The 25,036-nt window shown below is 34.4% G+C and overlaps 1 protein-coding gene across 3 annotated transcripts in view; it reads right to left on the reverse strand.

Moving 5' to 3' along the window:
* sort1a (sortilin 1a) overlaps positions 1-25,036 on the reverse strand; it is a 57,405-nt gene that overhangs the window by 17,178 nt on the left and 15,191 nt on the right. For 2 of the 3 annotated variants that reach the window (XM_005172902.6, NM_213230.1), the window contains 7 exon segments: positions 16,345-16,404; positions 8,253-8,326; positions 6,337-6,439; positions 3,178-3,339; positions 3,031-3,104; positions 380-429; positions 146-273 (listed from right to left, as the gene is read on the reverse strand). In XM_005172902.6, the coding sequence (XP_005172959.2) occupies positions 146-273; positions 380-429; positions 3,031-3,104; positions 3,178-3,339; positions 6,337-6,439; positions 8,253-8,326; positions 16,345-16,404 (651 nt within the window). 3 annotated transcript variants of the gene reach the window in all.

Consider the following 25,036-nt stretch of genomic DNA (forward strand, 5'->3'; position numbering starts at 1 on the left):
AAGACTTAATAACAATTCATCAATCCTTGATTAATCATAGGCATCCCTAGAGTCTTCCTGACATGTTGACAACATGAAAAAATCTGTCTACCTGTGTTTTTTAAAGGTTTTGGATCAATTTTGATATGAATTTATAAGAGCTCACCGAATCTGTCATGATGGATGCAAAAACAAAGCGTCCACCCAGGCCAAAAGAATAAATCCTGTTTCCTATAGTTTTGAATGTTTTGCCATAGTCTAATGATTTCCTCAATTCCAGAGTCCCCCGGTCACCTACAAGAGAGAGAAAACAAAAATGAACGAGGAACAAAAAGCATCTTTTCATTTCCAAACATTGTTCAGATAATCCTGAATATTGTGCTAAAATAAAGCCACTCACTGCAGGATCCATTGGGGTTTGTGGTTAGGAAAATGGTGTCATCAATTCCCCTGAAACGGAGACAATCCAAAAATTGATGCCAAATTAAAAAGGATGGCGACTTCATATTTAAGCAAAAGGCATCAATTTCTTCAGCATATGAAATGAAACCAAGACTATATTCATGAGGGTTAGAACTGCAAACCTCAAAGAAACAGTTTTTGCAAAAACAGCAAGTCAAAATAGCTTTCTAGTGCATTTTATGGTGCTTTAACTGTTTAACTGCTATTGTATGGAAAACAAAACCTCAAACATTCTGCCAAGACATGCTGTTTTTCGTCTGAAAAATAATTTAATAACCTTGGCTTGAAATGACAATGAAATATGCTTTCGTATTAGAATCGTAACCTCAAATAGTGCTGTTTAGCGATTAAACTGTGACTAATAGCATACAAAATATTTTTCACCTATATATTTTTTACCTAATTCAAATAATTTAACTTATTTTTTTTACCTATATATTTATACAACAGTTCTGTCAGGTTCTTGAATCTGATTGGCTGATTATTCTGCAAAAAACAGCACTCATCCAGCCTCTTCACCCTTGTGTATTACTTCGCCCACATACAGCAACAAGCAGAGGACACTTTACAATTTGACAAATATTGCTATTGTTGGGCAACATAATGTTCTTTTAAGGCTTTTTTAGTCAAGAACCTAGTTGAACCTAGTTTTTTAATCAAGAACCTAGAGGTCTTTAGAATTGCGTACAAAGACAGTATGTCCAGGTATAGAAGGGCTCTAAAATCTGCCAGGGCCGAGCACCTCCGCAAACTGATAGAAAATAATCATAACAATCCTAGATTTTTATTTAAAACCATTGCTAAATTAGCAAATAATCGGTCATCCTTGGAACAAAATGTTCCACTGCAAATTATTAGTGATGACTTCATGAATTTTTTCAGTGATAAAATAGAAGGCTTTAGACAGAAAATAAGAGATGTTAAACTTTCAACATCGGCTTATACTTCAAATCCTGTAAATATTTCACTGAATCATAATAATAACCTACAGTGCTTCAAAATCATAGAACAGGAAGAGCTACATAAAATTATAAATAGCTCTACACCAGCTACGTGTATGCTGGACTCAATTCCAACAGAATTACTGAAAGAATTGCTGCCTGCTATAGGAGAACCTCTTCTTAACATTATCAACTCTTCTTTATCTATAGGCCATGTTCCAAACTGTTACAAGCTAGCTGTTATTAAGCCTATTATTAAGAAACCGCTATTGGACCCCAACAACTTAGCTAATTACAGGCCTATTTCAAATCTTCCAATTAAGTCTAAAATACTAGAAAAAGTTTTTTCTACTCAATTATCCTCCTTTCTGCAGACAAACAATATTTTTGAAGTGTTTCAGTCAGGTTTCAGGGCTCATCACAGTACAGAAACCGCATTAGTGAAAATAACCAATGATTCACTCTTAGCTGCTGACCAAGGGTGCATCTCGCTATTAGTTTTACTCGATCTTAGTGTGGCATTTGACACCATTGACCACAATATCCTCATAAATCGCTTAAAGTCTACAGGTGTCCAGGGACAGGCTCTACAATGGTTTAAGTCATACTTAACTGACCGTTACCAGTTTGTAAATATTAATGGACAGCCTTCACAAGTCAGCCCAGTAAAGTATGGGGTGCCTCAAGGATCAGTTTTAGGCCCTTTGCTGTTTACAATTGACATGCTACCACTGGGAGACATTATTAGAAGACATGGGATCAGCTTTCACTGCTATGCAGATGATACTCAATTATATATTTCAACTAAACCTGATGAGATGTCTGAACTGTCTAAGCTAACTGAGTGTATTAGAGAGTTAAAGTCTGGATGACCAACAATTTTCTTCTCTTAAACTCAGACAAAACAGAATTAATACTCATTGGGCCTAAATCCTCAATCTCACAACTCAATCTACAATTAGAGGCATACAAAGTTAGCGTTAGCTCTATGCTCAATGTATTAGGTCATTAAATTTATTCATTCATTCATTTTCTTGTCGGCTTAGTCCCTTTATTAATCTGGGGTCGCCACAGCGGAATGATCCAGCCCATTTTTTTTACGCAGCGGATGCCCTTCCAGCCGCAACCCATCTCTGGGAAACATCCACACATACTCATTTACACACACACTCATACACTACGAACAATTTAGCCTACCCAATTCAACTGTACTGCATGTCTTTGAACTGTGGGGGAACCCCGAGCACCCGGAGGAAACCCACGCAAACGCAGGGAGAACATGCAAACTCCACACAGAAACGCCAACTGAGCCAAGGATCGAACCAGCGACCTTCTTGCTGTGAGGCGACAGCACTACCTACTGCGCCACTGCGTCACCCATTAAATTTATTTCCAAATTTAATTTGATTTTGAGTAGCTTGTCAGTGAACTATGACTCTGTTTAGCAAATGCTGCTCCATCTGAAAGTATGTGCTGAAGTTTTACCAGAACCAGCTTTACTGACAAAATGCACAACATTTGCTGACATGAAAAACACCTTCAATTATTCACACAGCCCTATGTCAAGATATATTTTACTTTGTATTGATTTTTTGCCGATAAAACAACAGTGAATAACAAGTATTCCTACAATTACTGACGTTCATACCATTTTACTAGACAAACACTCTCATGGATCTTCTTCCAGTTGGCTCCAAAGTCCTTCGACAGCCATAAGTCATACTGAAACCAGATGAAAAGAGTGTTAGTACAAAATAAAAGGAGCACAAAAATAATGTCTAATCTGTTGTCTTACATTGATGCTGTAGACCATGAGTATGTTGCTGTCTTTGGGATTGTAAGTGATCTGCATTAACGGATGGAAGGGAAGCTCAGAGGTCACAAAGCTTTTGCCGAAATCAACCGAGCGGAAGATTTTGGTGACTTTCTCCTCAGCCAAATCCCCTGTGAGGATCACCTGTGGGACAAATCATGAAGCAGTTTGATGACTTAAAAGATTGCTTAACATATTTATTTGTATTTTAAACGCTCTTAAAGGAAACAGTTCACCTAAAATTAAAATTTAATCACAATTAAGTAACCCTCAAGTGGTTCCAAAGCTTTACGAGTTTCTTTATTCTGTACTTTGAATGCTTAAGAAGATATTTTGAAGAAAGCTGAAAACCTATAACCATCAACCTAAAAATAACGGAAGTCAATAGTCGCATTTCCACTGTTGGGCCAGTGCGAGCCAGGGCTTTTATTGGGCCACGACAGATGACACGTTACTGTACATCAGGGCTATTCAATTGTCCGAACCAGGCCCTCCTGTTCTGGCCCTCCAAACAGTGTGACCAAGACATCAAAAATAAATTTAGTTCAGTCGAAAAGCGGCCGCTATAGTTATGAAGTCAAGTGCGTCTGTTAAATATAGCATGAGCTGCAGTAGAAAAAATCTCGCGCTGAGAGTTGTGCGTGCCTTTCAGTGCAATGTAAACAAAAGATATGTAAGGCGAATTATTATTAAAATAATTATGTACTGTATGTATGAATGCAGATTGCAACAACAGGTAATATAAATAGCTACTTGCTTAATATAAAGCTTGAATTTACATGAGACGTGATAACTGTGAAACCATGATTATTCTTCACATTATATAATTGTACAATTAAAATCTATTATTGTTGCATCCATAATTGTTATACAGTTCAAAACATATCATATGAATGTGTCTGAATGTAGAAGAAGCTTACTTCAGCAATGCACTGCTTTTGTTGTGCTCTGAAATACAACATTTGAATGTTTGTAAAAAAAAAAAAAAAAAAAAAGGAAAAAGTCTATTGTACTATGCAGTGATTTTATGTAGTTTCAAAATACAATATATTAACATTTTAATGTAGAAAAAGCCAACGTGGAGCAAAAATACAGCATATGGGCTTTTATATGCAGTAAGCAGTTGTGTTATTACTCATATAGCAAATTATATCTCTCCAGCCCATCGTATGGGATGCTTTTCATAAACTAGCCCCCATGACAAACTAATTGAATAGCCCTGCTGTACATTACATTATATGTCTATACGCACAGGCCTATGTATTTTCATTCATTATATTTGTTTACTCGCCAACCAACTGTTGGCATTGTGCATCGAGTGGTCTTGCCACTAATGGAGGGATGATCCAGCACAGTGAGCGCACCCATCCATAATGTATAACCGCAGAAATAATAACCGGTAATAATTCGGTATAAAATGTATTTTATAACATCCTCGTTTTGATAGACGCCATCAAACATTCAGCTCAAATTCTCCGGAGAGACCTAAAACATTAATTTTTCCCTAAGCTATATGGCTCTTAGGTCATTCCCTTTTATTTAAGAGAAAAATGTAAGGATGTTGCATATTATTTGTTTATTTTAAGTAAAGGAAAGTGTTGTGTGTCAGCACATAAGAGCAAGTAATAAAATATAGCCTATATTTCACTGCGCTCAGCAGTTATCCACTAATAAAGCTCTACATGTAAAATTTCGTTTTTAATTTTTACCACGTCATAATAAAACATAAACATTTGTATAAGGACACAGAACACATTTTTTACGTGCTGTTTTTCCCAATGTTTTGTAAAGCAGCACTGCGCAAGACTGGATGCCACAAAAGTAGAACGTTTCTGATGGTTTCACTCCCCCATCTGTTTGCACGATTTGGTTAATATTATCGTATCCAAATACTTTATAAATAATATTTCTAAACTTCTCAGTAGTTTATTGTTTTTAGATAATATCCCAAAAAAAAATTTCAGATAGGCCTTTGTAAAATATTTATAGACCTTTGCTTAAAATATATACCAACATTGTTATAGATTTTGTTTGTTTTATTTTGGTTCATTTATTTAATGTGAATTTAATTATATCCAATATTTGTAATTATTCAAACGATTTAAATGCGCACGTTTCATGCACAAACACACCTTTTAAACTTGACAAAAACTCTCGACAACTCAAAGTTACTGGCTGCTGTGTCTTTAATATGATGTAAAGATTATTTTATGTTATTGAAACATCAAGGAGGACGCAGCAAAGAAATATCACTTAGTGTAAAAAATTAAAGTCGTTTTTATTTCTATCTTTACACTTAAAAGGGAAAGATAAGGGCAACTATAAAAGACCTCTAGCCTATAAGGTGTTTTATGGAATAGCCTACCTTAAACTGACCAGCTTAATGATTTTCTTTCCCTTATTTTTTTATTTGTTTGGTGCAAGTCCTCGTGTGCGATTGGAAATAGAAATTCTGAAAATCTGAAATACTAGTGTAATGGCAGCACGCCACCTTTATCAGACTTTGGCAAACTCTGCCTCTCCTTTCACTCTGCCCTGAATCCCCAGCTAACCCTCTTTGGCACAAGGTATTCACCAGGCCGAAAAATGCCAGCTGCTGGGCCTGATGAAGCCCTGATTTAGCCCGATTAGACCCCGGAAGTGACAATGAAAACACGACTGGCCCTGGCTCACCATAGCAAGCTCGCTTTAGGCGAGATAGTGAAAGTGTGGCTAATAATTACAGGTTTCAAGCATTTTTCAAAATATCTTCTTTTGTGTTCAACAGAAAAAAAAGAAAATCATAAATGTTTGAAACAAGTAGTGAGTAACAAGGATGAGGAAATGATGACAGAATACAATTTTTTGGGTGAACTATCCCTTTAATGATTTCTGCCTATTTTAATCTGGAAGAGATGCATATAAATGAACACAAATATCCATAATAATAGAAATAAAATTTGACAAATTCTTTAAGATTCCATTATTAATATTGAAATTCAGATTTATTTGTTAGTGTTTGTAATGTTTTTATTTATATTTTGTTGAGTAATTTCCACGTGTATTTCAAAATTAAAGAGCATTGTCATTAGTACCATTCAAAAGTGTATAAAAATCTAACTTTTCACATTCACTTAGTATAGCAGAGAAATCATTTTTTACCTTGCCGGAATTGTCAGGGCCAATTGCGATGCCGAACTCTGTCTGTATGAAGGTGTTGTTAATGAGGTCCGTGATGTCCTGAAATGTCTTTCCATAGTCTTCACTGACCAAGAAGAGATAACAGGCCACATCGATAAGTTAGTTTCATCTGGTGGGATTTGCGTTAAAGGGGACCTATTAATCCCATTTCACAAGATGTACAAGTTTCTGATGTCCCTACAGTGTGTATGTGAAGTTTCAGCTTAAAATACCACACAAGTAAAGTTTATATGTCATAACTCTTTAAAGCTGCCCCTTTTAGGCTTTAATTTTAATTGTGTCATTTAGGTGACTGTCGCTTTAAATTGGTTGTGCTCTTTTTAAAAGAGGGCAGAGCTACATATGTCTGCAGAGCAAGACTTAAAGGGTCACGAAACACCAAAACACATTTTTTGAGCTGTTGACAGTTGTATATGTGTCCCACACTGCTAAAAACACTATTAGGACACCTATATTTCACTGAAAAGTGTAAATTGGTTGTTTTTGCGTTATTTCAAGCAAATTCGTACTTCCGGTTTGAAACTAATTTTTGAAGCTGCGTCACGGTCATGACAAAATAGCGTGTATTCCAGCGTGCAGACTGGACGCCTGTGCCAGAGTGTGTCTTATTATGTCTTACAGTGTGATGCATTAATGCATGAGTAAGACTTGGTTCAAACCAATCAGCGCGCTCTATTGTGCAACTTCATTAATATTCATAGTGTCATAGTGTTTAGACGGCAGAGACGCCACGTTGTGTTGGCAAAATAAGCGTGAAGTGTTGCTTTTATAGTTTGCTGCAGTTAAGTTTCGTTTTCATTTTCTCTCTGTGAGAGCTCAGACTCACGCAATGGATTAACAGTGTACGCGACGCTCGACAACAATAACTTGCGTGTCTAAGGAGGATTATTGTTTACCTGAGAGCTGTTCTCATCTGCAAACGCTGAGATCTTGATTCGCTTTAGTCTCCTCTTAATAAAGACGCGGCCCTTGTTGCTGGTGATTGTCCTGTCTCTACAGATTTGGTAAGTGAGCGACCAGTGCTCTCGTGTCGTATCGAACAAACTATTGCACCGAGTCTAAACATGTTAGCACCACAACCAAACTTTAACCTCGTGTAGGGTTTTTACCGCATTTAATGACCGGAATAACACACGCGGCTTTCTGATGCTACCTGGCGTGTGCATCTAAGTTTCCGGGAAATGCAGAGGGTTTTTTTTCTCTCATTCGCCGTGCGGTATCAAACATTGCATGAAAAATACACGCTTAGAGCAGATCCTCGAATCAAATATCTCGTTTGTCGAGAGGGAGATGAATGAATTCCCTGAATGAAAGAACCAAACTGCAGTTAAAGTCCGCCATTTAATAATTTGGCAAATAATTCGACTACAGATGTCCATGTAGGTTAAACACCATCACTTTCTCCTGTGTGTATGTGTGTGTATTTTGACTGAAACTCGCGCGTGCCCAATAGACACTCCCACACCATCCCCCTTTTCTTCCTCCTACACTCCCCCCTAAACAGAGCTGGACACGCCCACTTTTCTGACTTTTTCCAAAGTAGAGGTGTGAAAACACCCTGCTGAAACGAGGGGGTTTCATGGCCCTTTAAGTCCTAGGCTAACGAGGAAGAGATAGTTACTAATGGGCAGGGCTTTTCCCCTCTAATGACACGTATAAAGCGAAAATGACGATCAAATTGTTTTTGCAAAGTGTTTGTGTTTTTATGAAGTGTGATTATAAAAAATGAAATGAATAGATTTTGACCATTAGAAGCTGGTTATATTCAAAGACTGCAGCCACATAACAGTGTTGTGTTTAAACCCCTTATAAAAGTGCTTTTACATATAAGGTGCCCTTTAAATATATTTTTGGACAGCTCTAAAAATCAGTCTTACCTTCTGTAGAGTTTGGACTGACCAAAGCGCATGATGAAAAGAGGGACCTGGAATGTGGTCAAAACCAGCAGGACCTGCACACGAGAGAGATTTTGGTGAAAAATGGTGAACATTACTGCATACACACACAAAAAATATGGTTCTTTGTTTTTTTTGGAGGCGATCATGGCGCACATAAAGAATCTGTTAAAGGTATAAACATGAATATTTGCTCAATATTTACTCATGCTCCACTCGTTCCAGATCTGTTTGAGTTTCTTTCTTCTGTTGAACACAAGGGAAGATATATACTGAAGAAACAGCCATCGACTTCTGTTGTATTTTTTATCCTACTATTACTTTTTCAGCATTCTTCACAATATCTTTGTTTGTGTTCAACAGAAGAAAGAAACTCATGAAGGTTTAGAAACACTTACAAAGCACCTTTTGATCAATTAAAGTCATTCTTATTTCTATATATTTCTATACAAGTCAATGTGTTTTGATGCGGTAAAGTTGCTGTTTAACACTCAAAGTGATTCTGTTATGTTTATAAGCCAATGCACCACTTTTAGTACTATTTAGCATCATTTTAATTTCAGTGTGCCTTGACAGAGAATTAAACTCTAGCTGGGTCAAGATATTGCGTGCCTGGACTTGAGCAGAGCCACAATTTCAACCTTCACAATCGTTTATTCAAAGATCAGTCAAGTTCAGGCGCTTCTGCTGCAGGAAAGTCTTCTGATTGGTCAGTGGCTGGTTCTCATTTAACTCCTGTCTCTAACACTTAAAGTCAACGTGACGTAATACTTGCTATTCATTTTAACTCTATAATCAAACACATTTCCATAAGAAGAAAGCAATGGTTAGGAGTCCACACAGTGTAGGTGATTTTGCTTAAATAAAAAAAATAATAAAAAAAGAGGCAGAGCTTTAAAGCGTACACATTTATATTAGATTAAACCCATGAAAAGTAGAGCTTTACGGATATTATTTTATGTCTGTTAAGACTCAGGCAGGGTAACAAATAAATAAATTCATTAATTATTTAATAAACAAAACAATAAATGTTAGAGTATAATAAAATGTATTCAAGTAATGTCTCAGTCTTAAACATAATTTAAATTATTTTACCATTTTTGTTTCTCTTGATTTAATATAATCTAAACAAAAAGAATGAAAAAAATCTAATTAAATTAAATAACAAAATTAAATAAAATTAAAATATTTGTACAGAAGCTTTCATAATGGGTCCACAAAAAAAATCTTAAATACTTTAAAATATAAATTAAAATAAGGAACTACATTTCATATTGTTTTACATTTTTACCTTTTTTATAATAAGAATTAATTAGTTAATTAATTGAATATTTTATTATCATTATTACAATTATTATTATTATTATTAATAACAATAATAATAACATTATTATTAATAATTATAAGAATAATTCATTTATAACAATGCAGGCCAGTGATGTCAGATCAAAATGTTAAATATTTTTAGATTAATTAATTATTAATTACATATTAAATTGTTACTATTATTCATTATTGTTATTATTATTACTTTTACATTTATTTATTAGTGTTACAAGACATAGCAGACAAGACAAAGCAAGGCAAGGTGAGCTTATTTCATACACAATGGTAATTCAAAGTGCTTTACATAAACAAGAATAAAAGAAACAATAAGAACTGGAACGGATACAACAGAAGACAACAGGAAAATAAAAATTATCAAGAGAATTAAAAATGATTAAAACAGATAAAAAAAACAGACTAAAATGTGTTAAAACAGGTTATAAAAGAACGAAAAAAGTTGCATCTGTTACGTGTCCCGGTTGCGGAACTCGTAGGCAGATTACAAGTGCCTGAATTATCAGGAGAAACAAAATCACATTGGGACTTCAGTGTCTTTCCCTAGGCGCAGCCAAAGTCCCTTTAAAGCATGTCATTTCACTTTGTGGCCGTCTTTAAAACGCCTTTTGGGCAGTATGCTCGGGCATTCCGTCTGAATAGAGAAACATCAAATTCTTCAAAATTGCTTGCCAAGCTTATGATTAAATTTTATATTAGGAAACACCAATTAAATTAAATGACATCTGTCTCTTTAGTTTCATTTCTAAACGTTTAAGTCATAAAATCTGCAGAAATTCACATCTGGTCCAAGCTCCTCCCTCGGAAAATCGTCTGTCTATAGTGATCCCTGATTGGCTCCTGTACTAGAAGGTGGGGCTTCATTAATCACATTGACTTACACTTTTCCCCATTCAAAACTATGGGAGTGGATGTTTTGCGTATTCTATCCTCTTTGTCACAGCTTAGTACCATCTGAAGTAAATAGAACAAGCATCGCCATGGTTAGCCACAGCGCACGTTTTTTCAAGTGCTGATGTTATTTTGTTTTAAACACAGTCATTAGTAGTGATAATAAAGGACTTTTATAAATAAATAAATAGATACATTAATAACGAAACAAACTTTACTATTGTGGATAAATATACAGTTGAAGTCAGAATTGTTAGCCACCCTGTACATTTTTTCCCCTCAATTTCTGTTTATTATTTTTTCAACACATTTCTATTCATAAAAGTTTTTGTAACTCATTTCTAATAACTGAGTTATTTAGTTTTTGCCATGATGAGAGTCAATAATATTTGACTAAATATTTTTAAGACACTTCTATACAGCTTAAAGTGACATTTAAAGGCTTAACTAGGGTAATTAGGTTAACTAGGCAGGTTAGGGTAATTAGGCAAGTTATTGTACAATGATGGTTTGTTCTGTATTTGTTCTGTATAATTTTGACCTTAAAACGGCGTTTAAAAAATAAAAACTGCTTTTATTTTATAAAAAAATAAAGACGAAAAATCTCCAGAAAAAAATATGATCAGACATACTGTGAAAAAATTCTTTGCTCTGTTTAACATCATTTGGGAAATATTTCAAAACGAAGAATTTTTTTTTTTTTAAACGGGGGCGAATAATTCTGAATTCAAATGTACAATACAATATAGGAAAAATTACAGATCATCCTAATTTTCTTATTTTCCTACAATCCCATCAAAATAAAACATATTTTAATTCATAATATTTATGAATGAAAAACAAACATATCCTTTGAGAAAAAATAAATAAATAAAAATAAATTAATAAATTATATAAAAAATAAGAGCAAGTTTACAGCAAGAGTTAAAATACATTTTTGTTTTTAATCGAAAAACATTTTTACAAATATTTTTATAATTATATTAATAAAAATAATAATAATAATTATTATTATTATTTATTAATTAATAACAACAACAACAACAATAATAATAATAACTATGATTAATTGCTAATTTTACTCATTCATTCATTCTCTTTTGGGCTTAGTCACTTTATTAATCTGGGGTCGCCACAGTGGAATGAACTGGCAACATATCCAGCATATGCTTATGCAGTGGATGCCCTTCCAGCTGCAACCCATATACACTCATTTACACACAAACAGTACGGATAATTTAGCCTACCCAATTCATCTACAGTGCATGTCTTTAAACTTGTGGGGGAAACCCAAGCACCTAGAGAAAACCCACGCCAACAATAAAAAATAAATTAAAACATACATTTAGGCCAAATTCCTGTTTTTAAAAAGCAAATTGGCTAAATTTGGATTAATATTTCTTTATACAAAAAGCACTTCTAGGAAACAAGCTTGTTTACCAGAACAATACTCATTAGAGACCCAATAAACAGTTCCCGGAAAGCTGCTAATTTCAACATCTAAAAAGCAACAAAGTCGTCTCCAAAGATGCTATTCTTTGAAAAGTGTTTGCACAGAGTTAACAGAAACGTCTCGAAGTGTTGTTGTTGTTGGGTGAAGGCTGGCCTGAGGCAGTAATTACAGCTTCTGCATGTTTTACAGCTGCACTTTGGTTCAGTTCTCCAAGCGACAGATTCATCCTCTAGTGTTGTTGGCGCTAAATGAGGGTTTGAGGTCTTGTCAAGGCAGACTCTGAAGACTCTTTCAGCCGCTGAATCTGTAATTCACTCCTTCTCGTTTCGCATTGACGTGTGATTGTAAGGCCACATTCCTGCAAGTCAAATCGTGGCGCTGACTTCAGAACAGCTTAGTGGCTAAGACGGTTCGGCTGACAATTACACATTCTGTTCATTCGCTACTGGCAAGTAAAAACAGTAGCAGTGACTAAATCTCTGTTTCCAGTTGGTATAAAAGGCATAGTTCACCTAAAAATTGTAATTACTTTATCCTTTACTCTCCCTCATGTGGTAATAAATCTTTATGAGTTGCTTTCTTCCATTGAACGCAACAAATGGATAGTGGGTTTGCACTTAACGTCAAGATTTTTTCATCAGTTAACTACATGGGCACCCATATGATATTACGATATTTAATAATTAAATATATCATAATAATATACAAAAGTGTTGTGACGATAATGGAATTTTCAACTACAATACAATACCTTACAAAATATCGATATTTTATACCATTTACGATACCATAGGGAATTCCCTACTTTAAAGGTGCAGTGTGTAACCCAGTGGTTGAACTAGGTATTGCATTCCTGGATCAAAACAAACACAAGCGCAGGTTGCCAGATACAGGACCAACACGAGCGAGTGACTTGAGCCTAAAGACTGATTTAAATTATGTTCTATATAAAAGTAACGTCACACGATAGAAGGAATATTCTCCATATTAAAATGAGTTTTTGTTCTAACCCACAACTCGAATTGATATATTAGAAACGGCTTTAATTTTAGCAGCTAAACAACAGATAACTGACTGTGATCACCTCAGGTACACCTCATGTGCTTTATTCAGTGTCAAATGCTAACAATGTGAGTTTGAATGCCATTTTACATGACATTTATTGCCACACTACTGAAAGCAGCAGCAGATAGTTCACCTCAGACCTTGACAATCAAAAATAAACAGTTCGAAATTTAAATTTAGAACTGACTCAGTGCAAACCAACACATATCAGTGATTCAGCATCAACATTTAATAATGTTAAGAGGTTTATTGTGTATCAATTAGATATAAACCTTACCATTTTGTGAGTATTCTGTGCTTCTGAATGGATGTATTTAAATTTCTGTTGGGTTTCGTCCGGTGAAAACAGCCTAATTGCTTATCACTGTAAATCTCATTAGGTAGCGTGTTGTTTACGTTCGTAATATTTATATTACTTGCTAATTAATAACCACCTCATGTGGAACACTGAGGGTTCTATTTTAATGATCTAGGCACAGAGTCTAAAGCGCAGGGTGCAAAAGCATTAAGAGAGTGTCCAAATCCACTTTTGCTATTTTAAGGACAGAAAAATACACTCTGCACTGCAGCGCATGATGTAACAGGGTAGTGCTTATCTCAATGAGTTGTGCTTATTTAATGAAATATAGGTGTGTTTGAGAATAAACCAATCAGAGTCTCATCTCCCATTCCCTTTAAGAGTCAGTTGCGTTGCGCCTTAGCACATTTGCTATTTACATGGCGGACTTTGTAAGTGGAAAAACTGAACGCTTCACCAGTGAGAAACAGTGAAACAGAGCACCTACAGCGAGGATAAAGAATGAGCCTCCTCCAATCAGCCTTTACTTTCACTTTCTCTTTCTCTTTCTCTCTTTTGTAGATGAGGAAATTGTGTTGTATGCGCTCCACTAAAGAAATTCATTAGCCTAAATAATTAATTTTGTTTGTTAAACATAAAGATTTGTTTTAAAACTATTTTTAAATTTATTTATAATTTCCACCAAACTAATAAATGAACAGTAATAACGAAGTGTGCTCAATAAACTGAGTTATATCCAAACACACGTGCTATGCTCCATATGGTCCAAAACCTGACATGTGGACAAATCTAAATTTGTTTTTAATAAAAAATATATAAATATGCATATAATAAATAATACTTAAAAAAATAATAATAGTAATAATAATAATAAAAATAATAATAAATACATTATACAAATTGTGATGAAAAAACTGAAAAAAGCCCCTGTGGTTTTATTATTTATGTAGAAAATTATAATTTTTGTAATAATTTATTCCTTTATTTTTTTTTTCATTTGTAAAGATATTTGTGTATTGCTGTACATCCTGTGTATATTAAGCAATGTGTAAGGGAGGCGCACAACTAACGCGCTCTGCGCTGGACTATAGACCTGCTTTGATCTGGTCTATTGAACAGACTATTTTAGATCCTCAAAATAGCAACGCACCAACAATGCGCCTTAACACACCTCTTTTCTTGACCGGAACACCCATGAGTCTACAAAGTGGCACAAATGAATTTGTCATTTAAACAACGTGGCAGAAAACGGGAAAATTAAGGTTGCGCTGGTCTGAAAATAGCAACATGTCGGGGCAAACCGAGGCAAACATGCGCCGGGTGTATGATAAAGCCCTGAATCTGCATCTCATTTCGGAGTCTGCTACTGTCCACTGAAGGTCACGTTTTGGTCATGGGCGCATGCTTTAAAAGCCTTTCTAAATAAATAAATGAAATACGCGGTTTTGCACCAAGGCAATCCGGGGTGCTGAAATATAATTGGCTGAAGTGGCAGTCGGCAGGTTAAAAGAACCAAAACAAAGGCGAACGTTCCAGCCTGAAAAACACATTTTCAAAGTAGAATATCTGACCTCAGCATTGTTTTTTAGATAAACAAGAGTCTTTAATTATCTGCAAACATTTTATAGTATTTTTATGCTTTAGAAGACTTAAAATCTTACATACAGCACCTTTAAAAGTATGCAAATGAAGAAAAATGATAATAATAATATTAATAATAATAATACCAACAAAAACTTATAATGCTTAAGTCCAAAAGGCAATATATAAAAATAATTTTTTTAAAAAGGGTCACACTTTACAATAAGGTTCATTAGTTAATGTTAATTAATGCATTTACTAACATGAACAAACAATGAACAATACATTTACTACTGTATTTGTTCATGCTAGTAAATGTTAGTTAATGAAAATACAGTAGTTCATTGTTAGTTCATGTTATCTCATGGTGCATTAACTAATGTTAACAAGCATGGACTTGGATGTAAATATTGCATTAGTAAATGTTCAATTATGATTAAAAAATGCTGTACATGTGTTGTTCATGATTAGTTCATGTTAGTAAATGCATTAACCAATGAAACTTATTGTAAAGTGTATAAAAATGTGCAATTTCATCCTATTATCTGATAAAAGCAAAAGTGTTACAATCTTAATATTCTTATTTATTATTCATCTCACTGCTGGTGAGTAGAGAGAGTGCAACATATTTATCTAGACATAACGGAACTCTAAAATAGGAACTTTCCATATTGGTCTTGGTACATGAAAGATCTACAGAAGAGTTGATTAAGTTAAATAGGTAAAATTATCAAAAATCTTTAGTAATTTTTGAGCAAGATGCTAATGGTTTAGGGCGAGGCAGTGGCGCAGTAGGTAGTGCTGTCGCCTCACAGCAAGAAGGCCGCTGGTTCGAACCTCGGCTCAGTTGGCATTTCTGTGTGGAGTTTACATGTTCTCCCTGCCTTCGCGTGGCTTTCCTCCGGGTGCTCCGGTTTCCCCCACAGTCCAAAGACATGCAGTACAGGTGAATTGGGTAGGCTAAATTGTCCGTTGTGTATGAGTGTGTGTGTGAATGTGTGTGTGGATGTTTCCCAGAGATGGGTTGTGGCTGGAAGGGCATCCGCTGCGTAAAAACTTGCTGGATAAGTTGGCGGTTCATTCCGCTGTGGCGACCCCAAATTAATAAAGGGACTAAGCCACCAAGAAAATGAATGAATGAATGAATGCTAATGGTCTAATCTGATTCAATGATCTATGCTAAGCTAAGTTAAAATTGTTCCCGCTAGTCCCAGAGAACGGCTGAATGGATTCAAAAATGGGTAAACTCTACTGTTTAACTCAAGGGGAGTTGTAAATTAAGCCTTTTTTGTGTTCCTTTAAGTATTTTCACTGGATTCAATTGAATATATTGAAAAGAAATTACACAGAAATACTAACATCCCCAACTACATTTAAAACTATATCAATTTCATGCTTTGCTTTTGTATTCTTATGTTAAATGAACTGGTCAGATTTTGACTCACCCCTGTTCCATCTCCAACCCAGGCCAAAGACACTGAACCACTCAGGTCATTGAAGTTATGCTGAAAAAGAGGCAGAGACATCATGAAAACTTTCATATTAACAATAAACACTTTAATGAATGTTTTCCAGATTGATGATCACTGCACTTTCCCTGATGTTTTCTCTCCAAAAATAAACTCAAATATGTATTTTTAAAGAACATCGCTACAATTGGACTCTAAAGCGTCTTTAATTCTAATTTTGTCCTGTCTTTCTGTCTCGGTCTAATGTAGGTTTGTTTTCAGACAACTGCTGTGGTGAAACTGAACACCACTGGCTGTTTTACCGTAGTCCGCAAGGATGAGATTGCAGCCTGGAATCAGACTAAAAATATAAAACAAGAAAATATAATAATAATGACTGAGCACAGGCCTCCAAACCACAGCTTAACATAGCTAAATATAAAGAAACATGCAGTACAGGACAGAAAGTAATTGCACAAACACAATAAAAAAAAGCTAATACGAGGTAAAAGTACTAACGAATTCTAATACTTTGAACAAAATAAGATGACAACTATAATGACTATAATACGGGCTGGATTTCTCTTTTATTAGTCAAGTCAATAATGGATTTAAAAATAACCCTTTATTTAAAATTTTTAACACATATTTTTGCTGACTTAATTTATTACTGCTTGAGATTTAAATAGGAAAATTCTAAAAATTATTTGGCCATTTTTGACAGAGATGCTAATGGTCTAATACACTTCAATGATCTATGCTAAGCTAAAATTCCTCCCGCTCGACCCAGAGATCAGCTGAATGCATTCAAAAATGCTAAAACTTAAGTGTGTAACTCTAGGGGAGTTGTAAAATTAGCCTATTTTCAAAAACGTGGAGCGTTCTTTTTAGTATTATTACAGGATTCAATTTAATATATTACACAAATGACAGAATTACAAAGAAAGACCATTTTTAACATATTATTTTACTGACTTAATATATTACTGTTTAACTAAGCCCAAGCAAGAATATTAGTTCAACTTAATACTGTTAAATACCAACTTAATACAAACATTTAATAAATTATTTAGATTTTTATTATTTATTTACATTTTTTTGGCACTAACTTGAACTAAACATGAAAAACTTTAAGCGTTTTGTCCGTTCACTTACATGACAATTGAATTTTTTGGGCAAAACGGGTTTTAAAGTGCGCATTTTTTAAAACATTGTGTAACATTATGTACAATGTGTAAACTATAAAACAGGTTTTTTGTAAAAACTGTGACATCAAGCACATAAATATCACTACAGAAGAGTCAAGCTTTAAATAGAAAACTTTTTCAAAATTCAAAAATCTAAATCAAAATTCTTCGGTCATTTTTGACAGAGATGCTAATGGTCTAACCCGCTTCAATGATCTATGCTAAGCTAAAATTCCTCCCGCTAGACCCAGAGATAGGCTGAATGCATTCAAAAATGGGAAAACTTAAGTGTGTAACTCCAGGGGAGTTGTAAAATTTGCCTGTTTTCAAAAACGTGGATCGTTCCTTTTAGTAATCTTACTGGATTCAATTAAATATATTCAATAAATTACACAGAAAGACCATTTTTAACACATTTTTGCTGAATTAATATATTACTGTTTAACTAAGCCCAAGCAAAAATATTAGTTCAACTTAATATGGTTAAATAAAACAAACTTAATACAAACATTTAATAAATTATTTAGATTTTTATTATTTATTTTTATTATTTGGCACCAACTTGAACTAAACATGGAAAACTTTATGTGTGTTTTGACCATTTACATGACAATTGAATTTTAGGCTGTTTTAGGCTGGCTGTTTCTCAATATGCGTTCTTAAGTGTTCTTGCATCCTCGTGTAACGTCATTATCAACCGACAATGTTCAGTTCCAAAACTCACGACTGCAAGAACGGAGGATGCGTGAAAATACCCGGATGTGTTCTAGATAGAGGATGCATCGAATGCAGACTTCTCCCTTGAGAAGTCCCATAAGTAATTGCTGCTGAATAAAAGTGATGGGAAGCGCAGCATATACCTGTTTATTATTAAAGCTCAGTAGTGGGTTGAGTTTCCCCAAATGAAACAGTGAATGTAAACATCACGGTGCTATATGTCAGCAGACTCAACCACTAGGCTATTGGCGCCCATGACATTATTTTTAATAATCACAATATTGTTGCAAACACATTTAATCATTGCCGGTGCGATAGCCTAGTGGTTAGTGCACCGACATATAGCACAGCAGTGATCCTGGTGTCCTGAGTTCGAGTCCCGGCTCGTGGACCTTTTCCGATCCTATCCCCCTTTCTTTCCTTTACTACCTGTCATTACACTGTCCTGTCAAATAAAGACAAAATGCCAAAAATAAATCTTCAAAGAGCCCTTATTATGGGTGTTACGATTGACCGGGTGGATGGAGGCAAAAAAGTGTCACAGAAGCCGCTGGTGAAAGTGAAGAGTGATTTATTTACACAAAGTGAAAACAAAAATCCAGCAAAAAGGTGAAAGTGACAAAATAACAATAAAAAAAAAAGTAAACTATTCAATATTTACAATGTATATACAGGCTTGTTCAGCTAAATCAAGTAAATGACCTGAACAAAATCTGTTAACAATACTGACACAAACACAACCTTCTCCTACAACTACCCACACCAAGTGAATGTTTGGGGCCATTTTATTGTATTGGCCCCGCCCATGGGTTAAACCATTTTACTGGTAGTGGGTTACCATGTAGACAAAAAAATACATAAAAAGACATTCAACAGAAATATAAATTAATGCAAGTAAATGAATACGCATACAAAACTCAAAATACAACACAACAAATGACCAATACAAATTTAAACAACAAAACTGTGATTTTTATTTACTGACCAGGGGGTTGTGACCCTGATGATGTTATGGAAAATGGCTGCTCCAAAGTGAAGGCGGGAAAAATCTGTATAAATGGCTTTGTTTGAATGTTAAACAGGTTTGGTGCTGAGAAATGGAAACTGGTAAGTATATGTAAACTCTCTATGTTTGGTTAATAAATGAAGTTTGAAAGAAAACGTGTCTGTGGTTATTTCAGTGTTGATATGGGCTATTGTTTGACATAAAAGTGAAATTTTTACATAAACACAATGCTAATCTGGACAGAAAAAACAACATATACACATTACACAAACACACACATGCACAATACAAATAACACAAAGGTCCATGTTTAAAAGTATGTATTTTATGTATGAGTGCAATGTGATGTGTGTTTGTTAGTCACAGTGTCTTTTAGTTTTACACTGTGACAATGGGTGTTTGAAAATGACCTTCCATGTAGTGTGTAACACAGCTCTAAGTGAAGTGTAATATCCAGCTTAAAGGCTTAAATTTAAAAGTGGACAGTGTTTAAAACTATTGATTCATCTATAAAAGAGTCCACTCATAGTGCTTCAAGTGAATCGTCTTGATAAGGAGTCTTTAGCTGTTTCGACGTGACGTCGATACGAAAAAATCCCTGCCCAAGTATTGACGCGCAAACCCGGTAAAATTAAAACCTGCGGCCCTGCCCACAAACACTTTAGCAGATCCCGGTTAAATCAAGTCATGAAGACGCTGTGCTCAGCTGGATATTATTTGAAGTGTAAGCAGAAGTTAGTGTTATTTCCTCTACCCAAAGATGAAACTGTGAAGAGTCAGTGGTTGAGGTTTATTTTTGCAAAAATACCTCATCATTATAGCCCAGCCTTGTGCTGTTCCTGTCATTTTTCTAACTTGTGCATCAGCAATTTACACGCTTACAATGGGGGATTCGTCTACCATTTGTTAAAGGAAGGATCAGAAAAGACTACTGATGTATAGGATTTAGTCAGAGCTCGACAGGAACTTTATCAGTACATGGATCAGTGGATCATGGATCAGTTTCTTCCTCCATTTCACAAGAGTAAGGGTGGTTGAAATTACGGGAGGTTTCCGGGATAAATAAAATAATGGGTGGGTGGCTGGAGATGGGTCGGAAATAAGGGAGACTCCCGGGAAAAACAGGAGTGTTGGCTTGTATGCTCACACATACATTTCACTCTGTCTCACGCTGAATGCTGTCTACCAATCGCAACAGGCTGTCAAATTTCCAATCGGCACAGATTAGCTTCGTGCTAAGCAAGGGTTTGAGAACAAAAGAATCGCTGAAGGAATCATATGGGAGTCGCTGGGATAATTAGGTAAAAATAAACACATTTTATAAGACAATGAAAGTGTTTTTTGACGTTGCATGCAGATCAGCCTGTTGTTGGAGACACTTAAAACCAAAAAATGACCTATTTTAAATGTATAATAGGGGCTCTTTAAACACACACACACACACACACAGAATAGCATTACATTACATTACATAAAAAAACTGACAATTTAAAGAGACCTTTCAGGATTCAAAACTAATCAACAACTAGACCAAAAAAACAAACAAACAATGAAATGAATGTTAAATATACAAGTAAAACTATTCAGATGATCTAATAAGAGACAAGCATGCAAACAAACAGATGAACTGTGCTTAATCAGAACAATCCTGGTGATTCTAGGAAGAAAAACACAAGTGCTGGGATTTATTTTTCCACAGGGAAGCGGAACCATGTAGCGATATGCACGCAGAAACCACTGCTGATCCGACAGATGGCTGTGTCTGTGTGTGTGTGTGTGTGTGTGAGGGGGCATTTAAAAGGACAGGCCCGCTGTCAGTCGAGTGTGTAAACTCCCTTTCAGTTTCATTCGCTGGAATGCGAGACCCAGATGGTTTGTGTGTGTGTCTGTGTGTGAAGAACAGAGCGAGTGCCCCACATTTTCATCTGCCTCACACACTGAGAACAAGAGAGCGACTGATGTCCAAGAGATTGTGGGAGAGAAAAGGAGGGAAAAGAATAAAGGGAGTCTGAACACACACAAACAGACACACACACACACACACACACACACACACACACACACACAAACACACACACACACACACACACACAAACACACAAACACACAAACACACAAACACACAAACACACACACACACACACACACACACACAAACACACAAACACACAAACACACAAACACACAAACACACACAAACAGGCTCATATCCAAAAGCTAGTGAGCTGCTTGGCTACTTGCTTCATTACTACATAGGCATCTGAATCTGAAATGGAACCTCATAACTTGCACCGTCATCTACGTTGTTTCCATTCTGGTATTTTATGTGCAGCTTTACAGGGCCTTATGAAATCCATTTAATTCGTTTTTCTATGAATCCCGTTTTATTTTTCTCCATTTAAATTTTTCTCAGGAAACAAAACCACAAATATTTTGGCTCAACGCTTTCCTCAGTGTGTAGAAAACGTCTTTAGGAAGGCGTTGAGCCGAAACATTCGTGGTTTTGCCTTCAAAAAACGTAAAAACGCAAATATTTAAAATAAAAATAGTGCGAGTCACTCCTTCTTGAAATAATAGGAACTTTAGGAAACCAAAAACCCTGTAAAAATTTACCTCATTATACATTCAAGTTCAAGCAATTTGTTTAATTACAATTTTAGGAAACATGTTTAACGTTTACGAAATGTTTTACGTTTTTGTCAAATGAAATCAAAAACTAAAATGAAACCTTTTATTTTGACAGTCTCCAGAAGACTTTGAGAGTTTTTCTGTATCGATGACAAACATTTTTCACATTTTTAAAAATATCCATGTCAAACCAAGCCATATTTAAATGTATCTGTGAAAACAACTAAAGACTGCTCACACAACGTCCTCCATTTTCTATATTCTAAATAATCATCTCCCTGCATACCAAAGGATCTTATTTAAGGTTCAAGACACCCTCGAGTACTTTTTTTTTTTGGAGATTTTAACAGATTTGAGTGTTGAGCATGATTTAAGACAACATTAGCACCTGTCAGCTTTAATTGTGGGAAAAACTGGATAATTTTGAGCTTTTGTCAGCTAATTTGATCTTCCGGTTTTCAAATAATTATTGGGGCGGGATTAAAGTCGGTGATGTAGCACGAATCTGTGAGTGGAGTGGTGACACGTCGGTTTCTCATTATTATTCATAGCAGAGTTTTCTTATCCTATGAAAAGACCCTGCTTCTTAATTATTCATGAGAGCATGTGCTTTCCGAAGGCAAGGCAGACCTGCCAAGCTGTGATACCCAATGACTGAGTGAGATCGTCCACCTCATCACGAGTCGTATGTGTTTATTTCCATGATCCACAAGGTTTGTTGCATGCTTTTCTCCGCAATTCTGTCAGGCCTAATACAGCAAAGCTATTGGTTTGCAGCGAGCATTTCTGTCGCAAGAGCTGTACGAGAATTGGATGGCTTTGTCATTTTATAAGTTGAGTTCGTTACCATACAAACATAATCGCCTATATTCCTGCTGCTGTGTTCACCATATGTTTAAATCCTCCAGATTACTAGCAGGGCTAATGGTTGGAAAAGATACGGCAAGAGACCTGCTGCACTGCTATCCAGTATGCCTGCATTCAGACCCGGGGATTCAGGAGGAGAGAAGTTCTCCTCATTTATTGCATATATATGAACATGATTAGCTTTACAATAGTCAGATTGCGAGCATATGCAATATTGAGTCCGGATTATTATTGATTATTTACATGCGTTTCTTTAGGGCCTGTGACTGTATGAAAATTTTACTTATTAAGCATTCAGGTGTAATAAATTGTACTCCTTGTAACTTTAATAACGATGAATATTTTAAGTTATTTAAACAATGAAAACTACACGTAGTTATTTTACATTTGATTATTCAATTACTGTATACCTAAATACTGTTCTAAAAACAATAAAACACTGTTTATTTCAGTTGTATCTCTTTTTTTTATTGTATTTAGGTGTGCTTGTAGTTTATCATATTTAATGCCCTACAGAATCCATCTAATATTATAAATTCTTTCCAAGCAGAGAGATTCAGGGCATCTGGTGAAATTGGATTCTTATTGCAATATAAATCAAATAAAAAAAACATTAAAAATGTTACATTTTTCTAATATCGTGCAGTCCTACTCCATATCTAAAATAAAACATTGTGCATTTATAAAGAATGCAAATGCTGAAGAATCACCAATTACTCTGGGATATGAACGGCGGGAGCCCTTCCTGACGCAACTAAGAACTGGGAAAGACTCTCTCATTTATACACACACACACTCATATTCCTGAAACAACGTCTCTCATCAAAACAATTTGAATAAATGACCTCCAGACTCACAGCAGTGGCTCAACAACACTGTGTTCCCAAACATCAGCCATCTGAACACAAGATAACATGGCTGTGTTTGTTATCGTGTTTTGTCTGTAAGTCACTTTTATTATTATTATTATTGGCAAATTGCAACAGTTTCCCAAAAAGTGACAATTACGTTCTGAAGACATGGTAAAAGTGCTTTATTTACGTTGTTTTACATGATATAATTTTTTGCGTAACTAACTGAAATGTGCAATGTTAGAGGAAATGTTGATGTTGGATGAAATGTGACATTTTTTATATTTTAAGCTTTTTAAGTACTTAAAAAGCAATTCACATATTTTCCTTTACTACAATCGATTGAATATGAAACAATGACAATGGCAATATTTATAATAAAATACAATTAATATAATACAAAATAGCAAAACAGCTTAAAATTAACAGTTAAACAAACTATAAAATAAAAAAGAAAAAAGCAACACAAGACCAGGAGACCGCAAGAGAAAAAAAAAAATAATAATAAAATAATATATGTGGAACAAAGTAAAATAAAAGTTAGGTAAAATGTGGTATGTTATAATCAACCGGTACATGTACAACAGAAAAAATAAATTAATGAATCAAATAAAATGAAATAAAATAAAGATAAAACTAAATAAGATAAAAATAAATAAGATAAATAAAATAAAACAAAATACAATAAATTATAATACAATAAGATAAGATAAAATAAAATACAATAAAACTAAATTAAATAAAATAAGATAAAAAATAAGATAAATAAAATAAAATACAATAAGATATAATAAATGAAAAAATAGATGAAGATGATAGATAGATAGATAGATAGATAGATAGATAGATAGATAGATAGATAGATAGATAGATAGATAGATAGATAGATAGATAGATAGATAGATAGATAGATAGATAGATAGATAGATAGATAGGATGAAAAAAATAAATACAATAAGATAAAATAAAATAAAATAAAGATAAAATAAAATATAATAAGATAAAATAAAGAAAAGAAAATAAGATAAAATTAAATTAAATTAAAAAATTAAATACAATAAGATAAAATAAATAAATCAAAATAAAGAAAAAATTAAATACAATAAGATAAAGGAAATAAAATAACATAAGTTAAATTAAATAAAAAATTAAATACAATAAGATAAAATAAATAAAATAAAACAAGATAAAATTAAATAAGATAAGACAAAATAAATAAAATAAAATACAATAAGACAAAATAAATAAAATGAAATAAAATAAATAAAATAAAATAAGATAAAATAAATAAAATAAAATAAGATAAATAAAATAAAGTAAAATAAGAATGATCAGTTGGCATTCTGTGTGGGGAAATCAGGTGCCCTAGTTTCCCCCACAGTCCAAAGACATGCGTTATAAGTGAATTGAATGAACTAAATTGGCCGTAGTGT

The sequence above is a fragment of the Danio rerio genome, chromosome 11 (genome assembly GCF_049306965.1).
Source record: "Danio rerio strain Tuebingen ecotype United States chromosome 11, GRCz12tu, whole genome shotgun sequence".
NCBI lineage: Eukaryota > Metazoa > Chordata > Actinopteri > Cypriniformes > Danionidae > Danio > Danio rerio.